The following is a 16,957-nucleotide window of genomic DNA, read 5'->3' as shown; positions in this document are numbered from 1 at the left end:
AGAGATTTGATTAAACGAACATTTCCCTGCGCACCAAATTCTGTCCTTCTTGGTTTCACATTATTTGTATTATAATTTCTAATGATTACAGGCCTGAGGGGAAAGACAGCCATTTACATCTATGGAGTAAATAAGGCATTGCTGGACACACGGACTAAAGAAACCGCTTTCTCACATGACCTAAAATTGAACTTCCTCGCGGACGGCAGCGTTTGTTGGGATTTGAGCAGTGTCAGCGGATGAATTTGGGTTCCGGCCCAGCGGGCAGATTATCAAACCAAGGAGGAAGACGAAGCAACGGAGTGAGTCTAGACTCAGGTCCTCAAAGATTAGGTCCACATTAGATAGATTTTTGTTTAAGCAACCTGGACAGAAATGTTGTGGCTCAGCCCTGGAACAGATGGGACTGAAACCCGAGTCTTCTGACCCAGAGATAGTGACGCTAACTCAAAAAACCCTCGACTGGCGTGTGCAAATTGCTAAGAAGTAACGAGGCGCTCTCAGTTTATTGCCTAACATGTCAAACAGACCCGAGTAGCAGCAGGAAATCAACTGAAACTGCCTCCACTACATTTCCAGGTAGTGCATTCCAGACTCTTGTGTGAAAATTAGTTTTATCATTGCACATTTGTTTCTTTTGCAAATCAATTAAATCAATGCTCTTTGGTTCTTGTTCCTGTTACAAGTGAGAAATTTCTCCTTATCTACCCTATTCAGCTCATTCATAATTTGAAAATCTGCCTTAGTTCTGCTCTTATTCTTCTTCTGTCCAAGAATAACACTCTCGCCTCTCCGATTCATTTTCATAGCTGAAATTTCAAATCCCTGACAATAGTCTTGTAAATCTGTTTGCGCTTTGTCCAATGCCTTCGAGTTTTTCCTCTAACGTGGCTCCCAGAGCTGTACACAATACTCCAGCTGAGGTCAAGCCAGTGTTTTTTACAGTATTAACTCCAGTATACCCATCCAACAACAAGTCTGAATCCAACAGCTGCCGTTTTCCCCAAACCCCTGCCCTCTATCTAACCGGCTCTGATGCTGCCTGGCGTACTGTGTTCCTCCTGCTCCACATTTTGCTACCTTAATCTATCCAACTATTTCAATTTGTCACTTACATGTCCCTGTCGGACTTGACTGCAATTCCAAATGTTTTGCAACTTGGACACCTCCCACAAGGTTATTGCACCTAGCTTTTTTAAAAAAAAAATTCTTGTGGGACGTGGGCGTTACTTGCTTTGTCAACATGAACGATCCATTCCAAGTTGCCTTTGACAAGGCCTTGGCGATCTGCCTTCTAGAACTGCTGCTGTCCATGTCCTGTTGTTAGGCCCACAATGCCACTACGGAGGGAGTTTCAGGATTTGACTCAGCTACACTAAAGGAACAGCAATATATTTTCAAGCCAGGAGGGTGAGTAACTCGGAAGGTAGTTTGCAGGTGGTAGTGCTCCCACGTATCTGCCAACGCGTTCTCCATCCTTACCTGGAGATGGTTAGATGAATTTACATGGGTTGCGGACACGTAGATCCTTGAAAGTGGTGGACAGGGTAGTGTAGAAGGTATTTGGCACGCTTGCCTTCATGGATCAGAGCATTGACTATTTGAGTTATGCCGAGGCTGTACAGGACATGGGCGAGGCCATTTTTGGAGTACTGTGTAAAATTCTGGCCGCCCTGCTAACCGGAAGGATGTTAATAAACTGGAAAGGGTGCAAAAAAAAGATTTACAAGAATGTTCCTGACATCGGAGAGTTTGAGTTGTAAGGAGAGGCTGGAAAGGATGGGACATTTTTTCCCTATACCGTAGGAGGTTGAGTTGGGCAGAAGGGTCTGTTTCCGTGCTTTCTGACTCTACAATTCCACCACTCCTTAGAGAGAGGTGGAGAGCGAGACAGAGCGAGGGAAATAGAGCTGGAGACAGAATCAGAGAGATAGATAGAGAGAAACAGAGTTAGAGAGAGATTGACAGAGAGAGAGAGACGGAGAGAGAGAAAAACAGAAAGAGAGGGAGAGCATATGGCTTCCAACAGACATTCAGTGACAACTGAGCCCGGCCGGGGTTGGTTATACCTCATTATCCTCCAGAGTGACACATCAGTTTACAATTTATAGATTTCTCTTGTGATTTCGGCATTTGTTACAGCTGCCTTTAGAGGCCGACAGCCTCAATTTTGACTAATTTTATAGGTTTGTTACATTAACATGATAGATACCGCCTACTCCATCACAGAGTCTCCCGGGAGGGCTTCGAAAAAAGGACCTGGAGCTAAACAAAATCGGGCCGATTGGAAAACAAACTGGATCTTTCCTCGCCGACTGCCTTAAGCCTGCCCGGATCTAGTTGATGTTGTTAAGTCCCCGCCAGCCAGAAATAAGTCAAGCCATAGAAAGAGACAAAACAAAGCTCTTATCAACTAAAGTAACCGGTGTCAAATACATTTTACTAACTTTTTAAACGAAAATAGCAAAGTTTCGTCAAGTTCTATGATAAATTCAAAGCGGTATCTTGACAGCACGAGCCTCGCAACGCGACAGGGAATAGGGAGAATATTCTGACTATCAACCGCTCTAAACCCTTGAACGGGTCGTCTCTCGGACAGTCTCTGGTGTGTGTGAATTCTGCGGGAGTAAAGCTTAAAACTCCTGGAACGCGGCGTCTTACCTACTGTCGCCTTCCATTTTTCTATTAGGAACAGGCCAAAAAAAAGTTACTTGGTCAAAGTTTATTGCATCCCCGCCCCGCATTCAATAACATTCGTTTATATTTTTTTTCTTCCAGTTTTCACGACAAATCGCTACTGGAAACCTTTCTTTTCTCTGGAACATTGGTCTAGTTCACGTGTATGTAAATATTGCAGGGATATAGGTAACTCACTTCACATTAATGACCAAATCTATGTGCGTTTCCAGTTGAAATCTAGAGCTCCCCTTAAGCTGCTTTTTATAAATGTCCCACAAAATGAGGTGGAACGAGCCAGTTCGCTTACAAAATCGGGTGCATGTGTCTCCCGGAATAGGTATCATTTGGTTCGAATGGGATGTTTGATGCTATATAAACTGTGGTTTAAATTTGAGATTAAATGGCCATTTGGCTAGATCGAGACCACTTCCAATCGTCCCCAGTTGGTATCAAATTGCCAAGTTTCGGGTTTCACATTTGGAATTTATTTTAGAGACGAGTTCAACAGAGGTCCACGGAAGATGGGGGATTAAATACACGGGAAGCGCGCAACAAAACCGACCTCGAGTTAATTGAAGTAAATCAAACTGCGGGTGCTGGAAGCAAAGACAGACGTTGCTGGGGAAGCTCAGCAGGTCTGGCTGCATCTGAATGTGGTGGAATCGAAACAATTGACTCTGCTTTTTCTCCACAAATGCTGCCAGGCCTGCTAGTTTCTCCAGGAATTTCTGTTCCTGTTTCTACTTTCAATGGACTGCCTCCGACTCTTACAGATTCGACATAAAACAAATACTCTTGTTTGTAGCTAAGGAGGAAGAGGCGGCGTTAGCGATTCCACCGGGCTGCTTTTGATGGAAGAGAAACCAATTTTGAACTACTGCAGTCATCAGACAGACGCCCATTCAGCATCTACAGTTTCATTGAGCAGGGCACCGAACTCAGCCTGAAGGAGACAACGAGGTGTGGGCGCAATTTCCAAATGATTTCTCTGTGAGGTTTGTGAAATTCCGTTAGACGGCCTTATCGTTCCGACAAGTCGATGCGCAGTGCAGCATTATGAGGCACTACCAAAATTTTTTGGCGAGGAATTGCAAATTGGTCAAGATAATGCCAACGAGAAAAGATTCTGCCATTGCTCAGTCACTACTTCCCCGCATCCATTTCTGTACCGATGTCAAAACTTGTGTCAATGCAGTTTACTCAGTTCTGAAGAAGGGTTACTGGAGTCGAAGCTTTAACATGGCTTTCTCTGCACAGATGCTGCCGGACCTACTGAGTTTTTCCAGCAATTTCTGCTCTTGTTTCAGCCGTGATCCTTGAGTATTGACTGGCGGTGCCCTGCCGTCTATTGGTTCTGCTCATTTACACGTTTACCTCTTTGTATGTCAACAAACTAAAACATGCCAAAGTGCGCGCTGAGGATGTTACCAAACAATATTAGACACTGAATCATATGAGAGGATTATTAGGGCAGGTATTACCTACTGATCCAAGGCTGGCATGTTATATTAGTAGGGAACCATTTCCAAATTGCTTATTCCAATAGGAAGCCCTTTGTACTTGACTGAAGTCCTGACCAAAACCTTAGCCCACACTTCAACACTCACACTAAAGCTAAGGCTTCTGAAACGACGGTGACATAAATGCCCACGTTTCAAAGACATTTCTTCCACTACAGGTATTGTGTTGCAGAATCCACGTTAAGTGTGAATCATCCTTGGTATAAAGAATTTCAGATCCTTTGCCCAAACTCGCTCTTACTTCACCTATGCACTCTCGTGCAACTGCCATCATTTAATTTGAAGTTTATGGGTGTCTGAGACTTCAAATTGGAAACAAAATCAAAATACTGAAATTGGAACAGGGAAAGGATACAGAGGAATCACATTTGTAGTGGGTTCAGAATAATTTTTCAATTCTTAGTGTGACAATACAATGACTTTATTTTGTCTTTTTTTAATGGTCAAGGCGGAAGAACCCATTGTCTACTCAGAGCCGATACAGTAAACAATTTGTGAAGCCTTGGTTTTTTTTTAAAGTTGGAACAATAGAAGCAGCTTGAATGGGTGAGGTCAGGCTCCCACAGAACCAGGCTTTCTAGTTTTAGTTTTTCAGAAGCAGTTGTTGCTAGTATTTTAAAGCTGTGTTTGGAAGCGGCAGTACATCTCTCCCTGCTACTCTCTCTCTGAGAGTTTTCTGTTTCCCTTTCCTGGTGTGGAGAATTACATGTGAGACAATTCATTTTACTGAATTTGCCTTTGCCAAGGATACATTTATAGGGTGTTACTATTTTTTGGAACAGTGAAATAGTTAACTAATCTATAATTCTGTTAACCTTTCCAATAGAATTAAGTTATTCCAATTTCTTCTTTCTTTTGTTGTATTTTAACTATAATGTATGAATAAAAGTGTGTTTTGCTTCAAGACTGGTAGTTTGACCAATCAAACTACACCCAGAATGCCTTGCCTTGCCTTGGTTTGCCTGGTCGATAACATCGGTTTTGGTAGACTTCACAAGGACTAGGTCCCTTTTGAACCCTCAATTCTAATAATCAGCAATATTGTTACAATCATAGAGACATCACAATGAAACTGCCAAAGATATTGTATCAATCTTAAGCAGGCTACAAACATAAACTCACACGTGAATTGCTTATTGTTAGAATGCCACACTCTGAAGCTCTCATTGGAGCAAGAGAATAATTGGGAGGAGCTTGGTACTAACTTTTCAAAATTATGACAACTAATTCTTTAGAGCTGGATCATCCTTTGAGTCCCAAAGTGTTAATTACCAAGTAGAGCACTGGCAGAGAAGGAAAGAAAAAAGAATCTAGCCCTGCTTTCCAGATTCCACTATCGCATATTCCACTGCCCCATGTGCTAAAGATGGTGCAAGTCGAGAAACAGCCCTTTGCAGTTATATCTAGATCTGTTGTAGAGACAGATGGATCAAGGACAGCCAACAAGCCGCTGACCTGTGATATTTCTGATTGTGAATCACCTACAGACAAAAGATCCCATGAAGTGTGCCTTGGGTATTCCTGCACTTGTTTAGAGCGAAGCATAAAAATGTTTCAGGAACCCTGAGGCAAATGTAGATGAGAAGACACACCTGTACTTTAAGCCAAGCCCTGCTTTAAATCACACTTTGAAAAAGTCAACCTGGATTATGGAGTAGAGTAAAAAAATACTATTGATTTTAGTAAGATCAATTATGCCATGTGTAGGGCCATTTTTACAAGCTAGCTGTCCAGTTTTATTCTCATCTGTATGAGATGATTTTATTCAACAACATTGTCATTAAATTGCACTGGTTAAATTATATGTTAAATAACTAAAAAAAAAGGGATAGGATAATATTTTATAAAACTGTTCATTTTTTAAGAAGAGAAGTAGAAGTGGTATGTACATATCTGGGGTTTAGGCTAATGTATTTTCAAGTTTTATTTTTTATCCCTCCAATATACTTTCAAAAGCCCTATAACCACTGACATACTCAACAAACCTGCTGCAGTACTGAAGAAAGAACAACTCACAAATTACCTACACACTGCAACAGCAAATATTGACACAGGACCCCAAAAATTAGCAAGTGTTCCTTAACAGCATATTTGGAAATGCACAATCTCCACCAATTGCAAGGACAAAGACAGCAGATACTTGGGAACAGCACCACCTACAAGATCCTCTCAAGTTCTGCATCATCCTAACTCGGAAAGGTATCACAGAACCTTCACTGTCAATGGATCAAGGTGCTGGAACTGCCTCCCTCACAGCACTGTGGCTATTTCTGCACCAAATGGACTGCAGTGATTCCTAACAGCAGCTAACCGTCATCTTGTCAAGAGCAGTTTGAACGGATCCATGCCAATAATGCTCACATCAAATGAAATCCTTTTCTGAATGTTGTGTTACTTACACAAAGGAGTGCAATGATTTTTAAAACTATGACACAATCACAGAGATAATGTGTTAGCAAATGAATGATTGTAGAGTACAACTAGCAGAATGCTCACAAACCCTGTGCTCCTAATATACATGATTCCCAGCTCCAGAATGACAAGAATCAACTAAATATGAAGGTTCTTGGGTATCAGTAGACTCTAATGTGAATATCTTTGATCTAGGTATGAAAGTTGGTAGATATAGTGCTGTCAATGTCAGGAACATAAGATTTAAGATCAAAGGGAGGGAGAAGAGACCCTGAAGTAATTTAAACATATGGAGCTGGGTTCTTTCAGTGGTGTTAGCTTTAGGGAAAAAATCTTGAGTGGTATTTATGATCAGCAATAGTGTCACAATTTGCAAATCCATTTCAAAATATAAAGCTTTGTTTATTTTTGAGAGTGAAATACATCAAATGAAATCAAAATTTGAGAGGAAAATGATTTATTACTACTCCTACTGGATGACATTTAGTAAGGTCTGTTTTTGGTTTTCAGAGTGAGGTGGACGGGCAAACTTTTGGAACCAAATTGACCAAGGCATTTTTAAAAAATCTCATATTGAAAACCCCTGGGCTATGCAGAATAGCACTAGAGTTGAAAATAGTAATAACAGAATGAATAAATCAGAAAGATATATCTAGGTTGGAACAAGTAAGTACTGTCAAAATCTGTTGATTGCAGCTGAAAGAATAAAGTAATGTAGAATAATTTATTTCATATCTTCCCTAATGAGAGAAAGTCCATGTGGTTTTGAATTGGCGAAGCTGTTATTGTTGTCTTTGAAGCAAAGGAAATTGAGGAGAAATTTTGTAGAAGTAACCTGTATTATCACAAGTTAGGTGAAGGTGGACAAGGAAGAACCATTTCTATTAGCTAATGTTATAAGGACCAGGCAACAATGGTTTAAGGTTTAGGGCAAGTGATCAAAATACAAGGAAGAACATTTTATGCAAAACAGTACTAATAATCAGGAACTTGCTGGCCACAAGGGAGTTGGAAGTAGGGATGACCAATCTTTTCAAAAGGCAATTAATTGGCCAGTTTGAGGGAAATGAACTTATTTGGCTATTAGCATAGGGAAAGGGAAAGGGACTGACTATTTCTCTGCAGCAAGTCAGCGTGGACTTGATATGCTGAGTGGTCTTCTTCTGAGCTGTATTTGACAGTGGCCAGTGGCTCCATGAACCAGGCACTGCTGTTTTGTATGAGTTGTCTATAAGTTCAATTGGAGGGAATTCTCATTATATTTATGTCCATCCAGATCGGATCCATCAGGATTTCAGTCAGCCACAATTTTCCTTTGAGTAATAAAATCGTTGTTTTTATTTGAACTTTGCTATTCTTGCATACAGTCTAGATGAGTGCCTGATGAAAAGTTTTGACACAGTGTCTTTTTTTTTGCAGCAACAACCGATACCTCTTCAAACTTCCTAATGACATTTTGAAGCTGAACGATATGCATAAATATGCTGTACTTGATCAAAGAAAGCTATTTCCCTGAGGTGTCACTTGGCAGCATTATTAACAACCAAATTCAAAGAATGTGTACTTCAATGAATAAACAAGGCTCACAGACTGACATCCAGAATTCCTTGTTGCAACTGATTTATTTCCCCTTCATAATGTTTATATGATCACAACCTTGACCATTAAATTTTCAAAAAGGCAATTACATCTTTTCTATTTGATGAAGGACAGTGGTCGCCATGCCAGCAGATGTGGTCTCCTAATGGCACAAATCCTGAGAAATGTTCTTGTGTGCACACAAGCTCGCAATCATCAATATCTGAAGTTATGTCTACAAGGCAAAGGACCATGGTCACTTACTCAACATTGCCTACATCTTGTGTACTGTCTACAATGACTGAAATGTACTATGCATCATGAGCTTTGATGGTACTTGGATAAGAACTGAATCACCATCACCTCCCAAATCATCCATAATCTCATCACGTCAGGTGACCTCCCACTCACAGCCTCTAACCTCACCATTCCCCAACCCTGCACCGCCTGCTTCTATCTCCTTCCCAAAATCCACAAACCTGACGGCCCTGGTCGACCCATTGTCTCTGCCTGCTCCTGCCCCACCGAATTTATCTCCACCTATCTGGACTCCATTTTCTCCCCAATGGTCCAGGAACTCCCTACCTACCTCCTCCAGAACTTCCAACTCCCCGGTCCACAACACCTCAGTTTCACCATGGATGTCCAGTCCCTATACACCTGCATTCCCCATGAAGATAGCCTAAAGGCCCTCCGCTCCTCCTGACCCACAGGCCCAACCAGTCCCCCTCCACTGACACCTTCATCTGCTTATCCGAACTTGTCCTCACCCTCAACAACTTCTCATTTAATTCCTCCCACTTCCTACAGACAAAGTGGGTGGCCACGGGTACCCACATGGGCCCAAGCTATGCCTGCCTCTTTGTGGGATATGTGGAGCAATCCCTCTTCCAAAGCTACACTGGCCCTATCCCGATCTCTTCCTCCATTACATTGATGACTGTTTCGGCGCTGCCTTGTGTTCCCACGAGAAGATCAAACAGTTCATCCACTTCACTAACACCTTCCACCCCCAACCTTAAGTTTACCTGGAGGTCTCTGACACCTCTCTCTCCTTCCTGAACCTCTCTGTCTCCATCTCTGGCATCCACCTGGAAACCGATATCCATTTCAAGGCTACCGACTCGTACAACTACTTAGAATACTCCTCCTTTCCTGTAAAAAGGTCACCCCCTGTTTCCAATTCCTTTGCTTCCACCACATCTGCTCCTCAGATGAAGCATTATACTCCCGAACATCCCAGATGTCCTCTTTTTTCAAGGGCTGCAACTTCCCCTCCAGTGATCGAAAATGCCCTCAACCATGTCTCCTGCATTTCCCGCAACTCATCCCTCACACCCGCTATCTGCAATAATAACCAAAAACAGAATTCCACTTGTCTTCACATCCCACCCCACCAACCTCCAAATCCAACACATCATCCTCTGACACTTCCGCCATCTGCAGTCTGACCCCACTGCCAAAGACATTTTGCCCCTCCCTACCCTTATGTGCTTTCCGGAGGGACCACTCTCTCCGTGACTCCCTTATCCGCTCCACACACCCCTCCAGCGCCCCCACCCCCGGCACCTTTCCCTGCAAACGAAGCAAGTGCTACAGCTGCCCCTATACCCCCCTGCTCACCCCCATCCCAGGCCCGAAAAAGACCCTCCACATCAAACAGATGTTCACCTGCACATCTGTCAATGTGATATACTGTATCCGCTGTTCCTGTTGTGGCCTCCTCTACATCGGGGAAACCAAGCGGAGGCTTGGGGACAACTGTGCGGAACACCTACGCTCTGTTCACAACAAACAACAACCCCTCCCAGTCGCGAACCATTTCAACTCCCTGCCCCACTTCTTGGACGACATGTCCATCCTGGGCCTCCTGCATTGCCATGATGACGCCACCCAAAAGATGCAGTAACAGCATCTCATATTTCACTAGGGAACCCTGCAGCCCAAGGGTCTTGACAAGCTTCAAAGTCTCCCCTCCCCCGACCACATCCGAAATCCAGCCCAGCTAGTCCCCGCCTCCCTAATCAAGCCCCATCCACATCTCCTACTCACTAACCTCATCCCACCTCCTTGACCTGACCATCCTCCCTGGACCGACCTATCCCCTCCCTAACTCCTCACTTACATTCACCTTCACTGGCTCTAACTGCGCTTCTTTGACCTGTGTGTCTCCTCTCACCCTATCTTCTCCTTTATCCGTCTTCTATCCACCTCCCCATCTCTCACTATTTATTTCAGAATCCCCTTCCCCTCCCCCATTTCTGAAGAAGGGTCTTGACCCGAAACGTCAGCTTTCCTGCTCCTCTGCTGCTCCTTGGTCTGCTGTGTTCATCCAGCTTCACGCTGTGTTTTCTCAGATTCTCCAGCATTGGCAGTTCCTACTATCTCAGTTCTTTTTACATCTCTTTCCCCAGAAATTGTACCAGTTTCTCATTGTGTTTTATCTTATGAAGACTTTTGTAACTGCATTAAACATAACACTTTTTATTCATTTGGGGATTTGGGAATCCTTGGCTGGGTCAAAATGTACTACCCAACTCTAATTGCCCAGGAGAAGGTGGGGCTGAGCTGCTTTCTTGAACTACTGTGGTCTATTTGGTGTATTTACATCTACAATATCATCAGGAAGGGAGTTCCAGGATTTTGATGCAGTGACACTGAAGGAATGGTGATACACTTCCCGGCCAGGATGGTCAGTAACTTGAATTGGAACTTGCAGAAGGTGATATTCCCATGTACCTCCTTCCATTGCCCTTTTGGATGGCAGTGGTTGTGGGTTTGGAAGGTGGTAAGACGCCTTGGAGGAAGTTTATAGTGCACCTTGTAGATGCTACACACTGCTGTTAGTGAGTTTCGGTAGTTGATGAAGTAGACGTGGTGCCAGTTAGAGGAGTTACTTTGTCCTGGATGGCATCAAGCTTCTTGAGTGTTGGTGGAGCTGCACTCATCCAGGCTGACTTGCTGCAGGATTCCTATCCTCTGGCATGCTTACGTGGTCCCAGTATTTGCGTAGTCCATATGGTTCAACGGGTCCAGTTCAGTTTCTGGTTAATGGCAACCCTCAGGATGTTGGAAGGATCACAGAATTGTTGCAGTGCCATTGTTGGAGGCCATTGACCTATCGCATTTGCACTGATTCTGTTATCTGGTGCCAGTCTCCTGCCTTTAGCCTGTATTGCTGCGAACCATTTCAGTCTAAGTGGGGGATTCAGGGATGGTGATGCCATTGAATGTCATTCAGCAATAGTTAGAATATTTCTAGTCAAACTGTTCAGAGATGTCCATGGCGCACCTCAGAGGCAGGTGAGTCTCCCGGCTTAGAGATGGTGACAGTTCCACTGCCCCACAAGTATCCTGATGCATGCATTACAGACATTTTCATAATCAACCTGTTCAGAGATGTTTATTACACGCCTCAGAGTTTGGTGGGCCAGAACCCTGGTCTCCTGGCTCAGAGGTCGAGACACTACTCCTGTCTCTACGATGGCAACGGTAGCGCTGGACAACGGTGGGGGGGGGGGGGGGGGGTGTGGAGAAGAGAAGTTCTCGCGAGATTGTGTGGTGGGGCGGAGAATTCTCGCGAGATCGCCGGGTCGTGGAAGATTCTGGAAGATGTTGCGATTCTTTTCTGCAACCGGGCGGCGGATTCCGGCGGCGGTGGTGAGTGAGGAAGGAGTCGGCAAACCGACTCCGGTCAGCGGGCAGGTTGGCGAAGGTCTGGCTTGCTCTTGCTGAGGGCTATGACAGGCCGGAGACAGTAGGCCTCATTCGGAGCCTCGGGGTCGGAGTCCGAGTTCCCCCCACCCGAGCGTAGTGAGTTCCCTCTCCCCACGGGCAGAACCTGGGACTCTACATGGCGTGGAAATTGTGGAGAGAGGTGTTGGGAAAGAGGAGGAACGGACGGTCGGTCAAAGTCCAGCCTTACATCAACAACTAACTTGAAAAGATACAGCTCCCAAATGGCACTCCTTTACAAAGAAAACTTACATTGACAGAGCGCCCCTTTCACAGCAGTCAGGGGATCCAAAAGGTTCCTTTGCAAGCAACAAAAGACATTGGAGGCACTTTTATTATTGTCATGCTGTGTATGACGACAAACCAATTTGTGCACAGCAAGCTCCTGCATGAGCAATATGGTGATACTGGCAAGATGCACTTTTCTGTTGGCACTTTTAGCTGTACCATAAACATTGGCCGGGATGTCAGTCCCCTGTCCGTCTTCAATTTGTGCTGAAATGTTTTTTGTGCCCGCCTCCAGGATGTCTGTGGAGTGCTTTAGAACTGGTGTTGATTGTTTTGAGTTGTAGTCACCATTGTATATAGATTTTGTTTATGCGCATTAAGATTCTGTCAGTACTAAGCAACTGACTCTGTAATTTATTTTGGCAGTGAACAGCAATCTACCTGACAGACAGCTGCTCTCAAAGGTGCTTTCCTAGTGAAGTATCAATGTAGAGTATGTGGGAAGGATTGAATGCTGAAAATTTCAAGTACGGAGGATTTGTTCTTTGAGTCATCTAAGTGTCAGTTTGAGAAGGAAACACATGTCTTCTGTTGGGAGTTTGTGAATCGTTCTGTGTATGCATTCAAGGCATGAATCTGTGTTGACTTTGTTAACTCAAACCTGTCACATTGAAGATAGTTCAGTGAGTTCACTGCTCAAAGGACAAATGGGTTACTGATCTTTTTTTAGATCTGACATCACAATTCAGTGGAATTTAGCTTCATGTGATGTGCTGTTAAGCCCAGTGAAGCACTTTGCTATGTCTTGGAGCCTGTTTGGGAGAGAGATGCTGCTTCTGTATCAATATTTCTTATGTTACCTTGAACGTGGTAGTGCTTAAGCTAAATCTATGCATGTATGCATCTCTTTTGCTTTTGTATTTTTAATTTGTTCACCAAGATGTATTAATGACTTAATAATATTAAAGCAGAGAATTTCTGAATATTGCTGCACTGTGAGGCATTTCTGTTCCCAATTCTCTTTGGGTAGGGAGTGCTGGTCGTGTCAAATGTAGAAAACAGTTATGGAATTTGTCCTTCCAAATGAGTACTGTGCAGAACAATCACTTGGCACCAGCAGTAAAAAACAGTACCATGTTTTCAAATATGTAAATTTCACCCTGTGAGAGCCCTGATATGACTTGCATATGCTGTGTCACCCTGTACTGGGCAACAGTTCCTGATTTTATCGAGAAGCCGCTGGATCTGTCAGCTACGTTGCTATCTGATGAAGTGGAGCCGGAGCTGGCATGTGATCTAGATCTCCCATTGAGTTGTATGTCGTGATGAAGGAAATGCATAACTCGCAACACTTGCCCTGACAAATCTAGACTTGGAGACTTTTCCACATCCACTGATGTATGGCAGCTATTGTGCATATGCTGATGTCTGTTACTGGAGGTTGCCAGATTGCCACCAGTGGCTGTAGTTTGGTTGTGGGGGGGATACTCCACATCGAGCATGGCTGACGTCCTTAACTACCTGTCATTGGACTGTGTTGGAAGCATTTGCAAGCTGATAGAGAACCTCTTTCGCTGTGTTATAGATGCATCTTCCTTGGCTATGAAGCCCTGGAAAGGAATACAAACCTGGAGCTTCTGGCTCAGAAGAAGGAATATTCACTGTGCCACAAGGCAATGCTGTCCTTCTAAACAAGGAGTGCATAATTGGTGAATGGGGGACAGTTCAGAGAATACTTGAGTGGTTTGTGTGTGTGGTTTTAAGATTATGATCGTCCATTGGTAATTAACTTGCATTAGGTAATTCTTTTCTTCCCTTCCCTAATCAACACCACCACCACACCACCCCCCCAACCCATTCAGACTGAGAACAAATGGAAAATAAAACCTTGTCCCCAGTGACAAATGGAAAGGACTCCTGCCAATATCCCCCGAGAGCAGATCACTTGTAAGAAAAGCAAATGACAAAGTTGCAAACCTATTGACCTAAATAAACCTGGGTTACATGGGCAAATGCACAGAGGTTATGACTTTTTCACTTTTATAAGTCTTGTTGCAAATATGAGTCACCTAATGGACAATTTTGTCTGTGTAACATGAGTACAGTGCACAGTGGCTGTAGTAGATGACTTGCACAACAGGGTTTGAGTGATAAATCCTGACCTGGCAAGTTCTGATTGTGTTTGAGGGAATCTGGTCATTTGTGTGGGAGTACCAATAAACACAATCTTGTAAGTTTTGATGGGTTGTCAAACACTAACGTCCATCAATGGATTAGCTATGAGAAATGCAGAGTTACAGGGAAGTAGGGTAGTGGTTTGGCTCATGGTGGGATGCTCTTTGGAAGGTCTTTGTGTACTCGATGGGTCAAATAGCCAACTTCCACATTGGAGGGATTCTGAGATTCTATGATCAGAGGTAAAAATCTATGCTCTGGCTTGTATGTGACTCCTGTCCCATGTTCTCTCGTTGACACTGAGGCCTCTGAAGTAGTTTGGCAGGAAAACAAAATTGGGGACAAGTTTAAAAATAAACATTGGTTAATGCTCAGTTCTGTTCTTGATCAATTACGAAACGTTTCCAAAGAGTAGTATGACTACAGATAATTGCAATTTATGTTTTTGTATGTTTTATAATTTCCTCATTTCTTTGGTACTTCAGTATACTGAGCCAAAGAAAATATAGCATAGAAGGAGACTGGCCTTACGTCCTGGCCGCAGTGTTCGTCATAATAATAGTTCATTGATAATAAATTCTTAAAGCAAACAGTAGCTCCCATCCTGTGACCCACTAAATTTCCTTATCTCTTTTTTCTCTTTTAGCCACCTAGCTAAACTCTTTTGAAGTGAGGATTTGGTCACTAGGTCTGACACTGTATTCTGCACCCTTACATTGTTGTGTTCTAAGTTTCGTATTTATTCTTATGTCACCTTGTTCTCGATGCCATAATTGCTGGCAGAAGTCCTTCTATTCAAGCTGTGCCAACTTTTCATATTTCCTCTAATCTGTCTCAATTTTCTGATCCTCTTTGTTCTCACTTGTTACTGCTGATTAAACTTTATTAGCAAAGGAAAGTAACTAACATAAAAGTTTTCAGGAACTCAGACTGCATCATGAAATATGATAGTGATACTCGAAGTAAACAGCCTGTAATTGTAGGCCACTCTTCAAGACAGTGATGCATGCCAGAGAGTCATTCTGTAGATACGAGCCACTGTCTTGTGATGGTATATGTTGTATGTTTCCTAGGGCTAACTGCACTTCAGACATCAGGACCTGTTTTGAATGGTGAAGCATCTCATAAGCTATCCCAGCTAATGGGTAACACCGAGCAGCGAAATCGCAGAACAATGGGGAAACTGCAGGAAAGTGGGACTAATTGGATTGCTGTTTAAAACATTGTCATGGGCATGATGGGCTGAATAGCTTTCTGTATTGTATAATTCTGTTACTGTTGTGGGGGATCCTACTTGAAGGTGTTGTGTACAACACTGGTTACAACACTTCAGAAACCAGATAAATTTATCACGTGACTGTTAGCTTCTATTTGTGAATCTTTGGAATTCTGTACATGTCATGGTTTTGAGGGAGGCACAGTTGTTGAATATATTCGTGAAAGACATTGATACGTTTCTTGGTTTGGGGATGGTGTAAAATGGGATTGACGTAGAGAAGATCAACCATAATCTAATTGAATGGAGCAGGATCAGTGGGCTGAATGGACTACTCTTGCTCCTATTTTATATATTTCTGTTTGAAAATGAAGTCGTCTACATTAAGGTTATCCAACCTCCATTAGTATTTTACAAACACTGCCTTATATTTTGAAATATAATAACAGACCATCGAGACCTACAGTCAAATTGCATCATTTGATCTGAAAATGTGATTTTGAGTGGTAGTGATATTTGGCTTATGTGTTTGCAATTTATGAGGTGCACTGGGACTCTGCTATCATGAAGTCCATAGGGATTCTGTTTTGAGACTGTTACAAATGAGAGTTTGTTGCTTTAGTTTCCTCGTCAGTCAGCATTTCTTCTAAGGCTGGGAAAGTTGCATCCATATCCCAAAAGCATTGAATCTTTGTAATCCAAAACAAATGATTAAAGTAAGTGCTAGATCAACCAAATAATTATATAACATCCTTTCAATTTACCTTATTAAAGTGGATGTACATTGTCCGCACTGTAAGTGTGATGTGGATGTTTGTTATTGAATTTTCAGAAGGAAGGGAATTGGGGAAAAGGGGTGGCATATGGCAGCATAATCGGGGTGACTGATTAGATTAATCATATTTAGGTAAAACAAAATATGACTGTTCTGAGTAATAAATGTCTGCAGGACCTGTAAGCTTGTGGGCCGTCACAACTTGGTTCACTCATTCTCTTACCCTGTGCTTACGCATATATATGAAGCATTCATTCTACACAAGTGCCGTGCAATTACCATCTCTATCAGAGAGCATCTCGTACCTTCCCTTGACATCCAATGCCACGACCATTGCTGAAACTTGTACCATCAACATTCTAGCCAATTACCATTGACCAGAGACTGAGCAGAACCATCCATATAAACATTGTGATAGCAATAGGAGGTCAGAAACTGGAATTTCTGCAGCAAGTAATTTGCTTCTTGACTCCTCAAAGCCTGTCCACCATCTACAAGACACATGATTCTATGCTTCGCACAAAAAGCTGAACGTCATCCAAGATAGATCAACCTGACATCACCAACACAGGAAGTGACATCACCAACCCAAGGAAACCTAAACAGATAAATAGAAAGCAGGACATAACCCCAGCGCTT

At 43.0% G+C, this 16,957-nt stretch overlaps 1 protein-coding gene across 1 annotated transcript in view; it reads left to right on the top strand.

Moving 5' to 3' along the window:
* Positions 1–11,742: 11,742 nt before the first annotated feature.
* The window catches only part of etfa (electron transfer flavoprotein subunit alpha), a 60,555-nt gene continuing 55,340 nt past the window's right edge, over positions 11,743–16,957 (top strand). Inside the window, exon 1 of the mRNA XM_048520606.2 lies at positions 11,743–11,849. Coding sequence (XP_048376563.1) covers positions 11,802–11,849 — 48 coding nt within the window. The 5' untranslated portion in view covers positions 11,743–11,801. The remainder of the gene's footprint in view (positions 11,850–16,957) is intronic.

The sequence above is a fragment of the Stegostoma tigrinum genome, chromosome 36 (assembly GCF_030684315.1).
Source record: "Stegostoma tigrinum isolate sSteTig4 chromosome 36, sSteTig4.hap1, whole genome shotgun sequence".
Lineage (NCBI taxonomy): Eukaryota > Metazoa > Chordata > Chondrichthyes > Orectolobiformes > Stegostomatidae > Stegostoma > Stegostoma tigrinum.
Note: the sequence above shows the minus strand (reverse complement) of the source record. Positions and strands in the feature narration are given on the sequence as shown.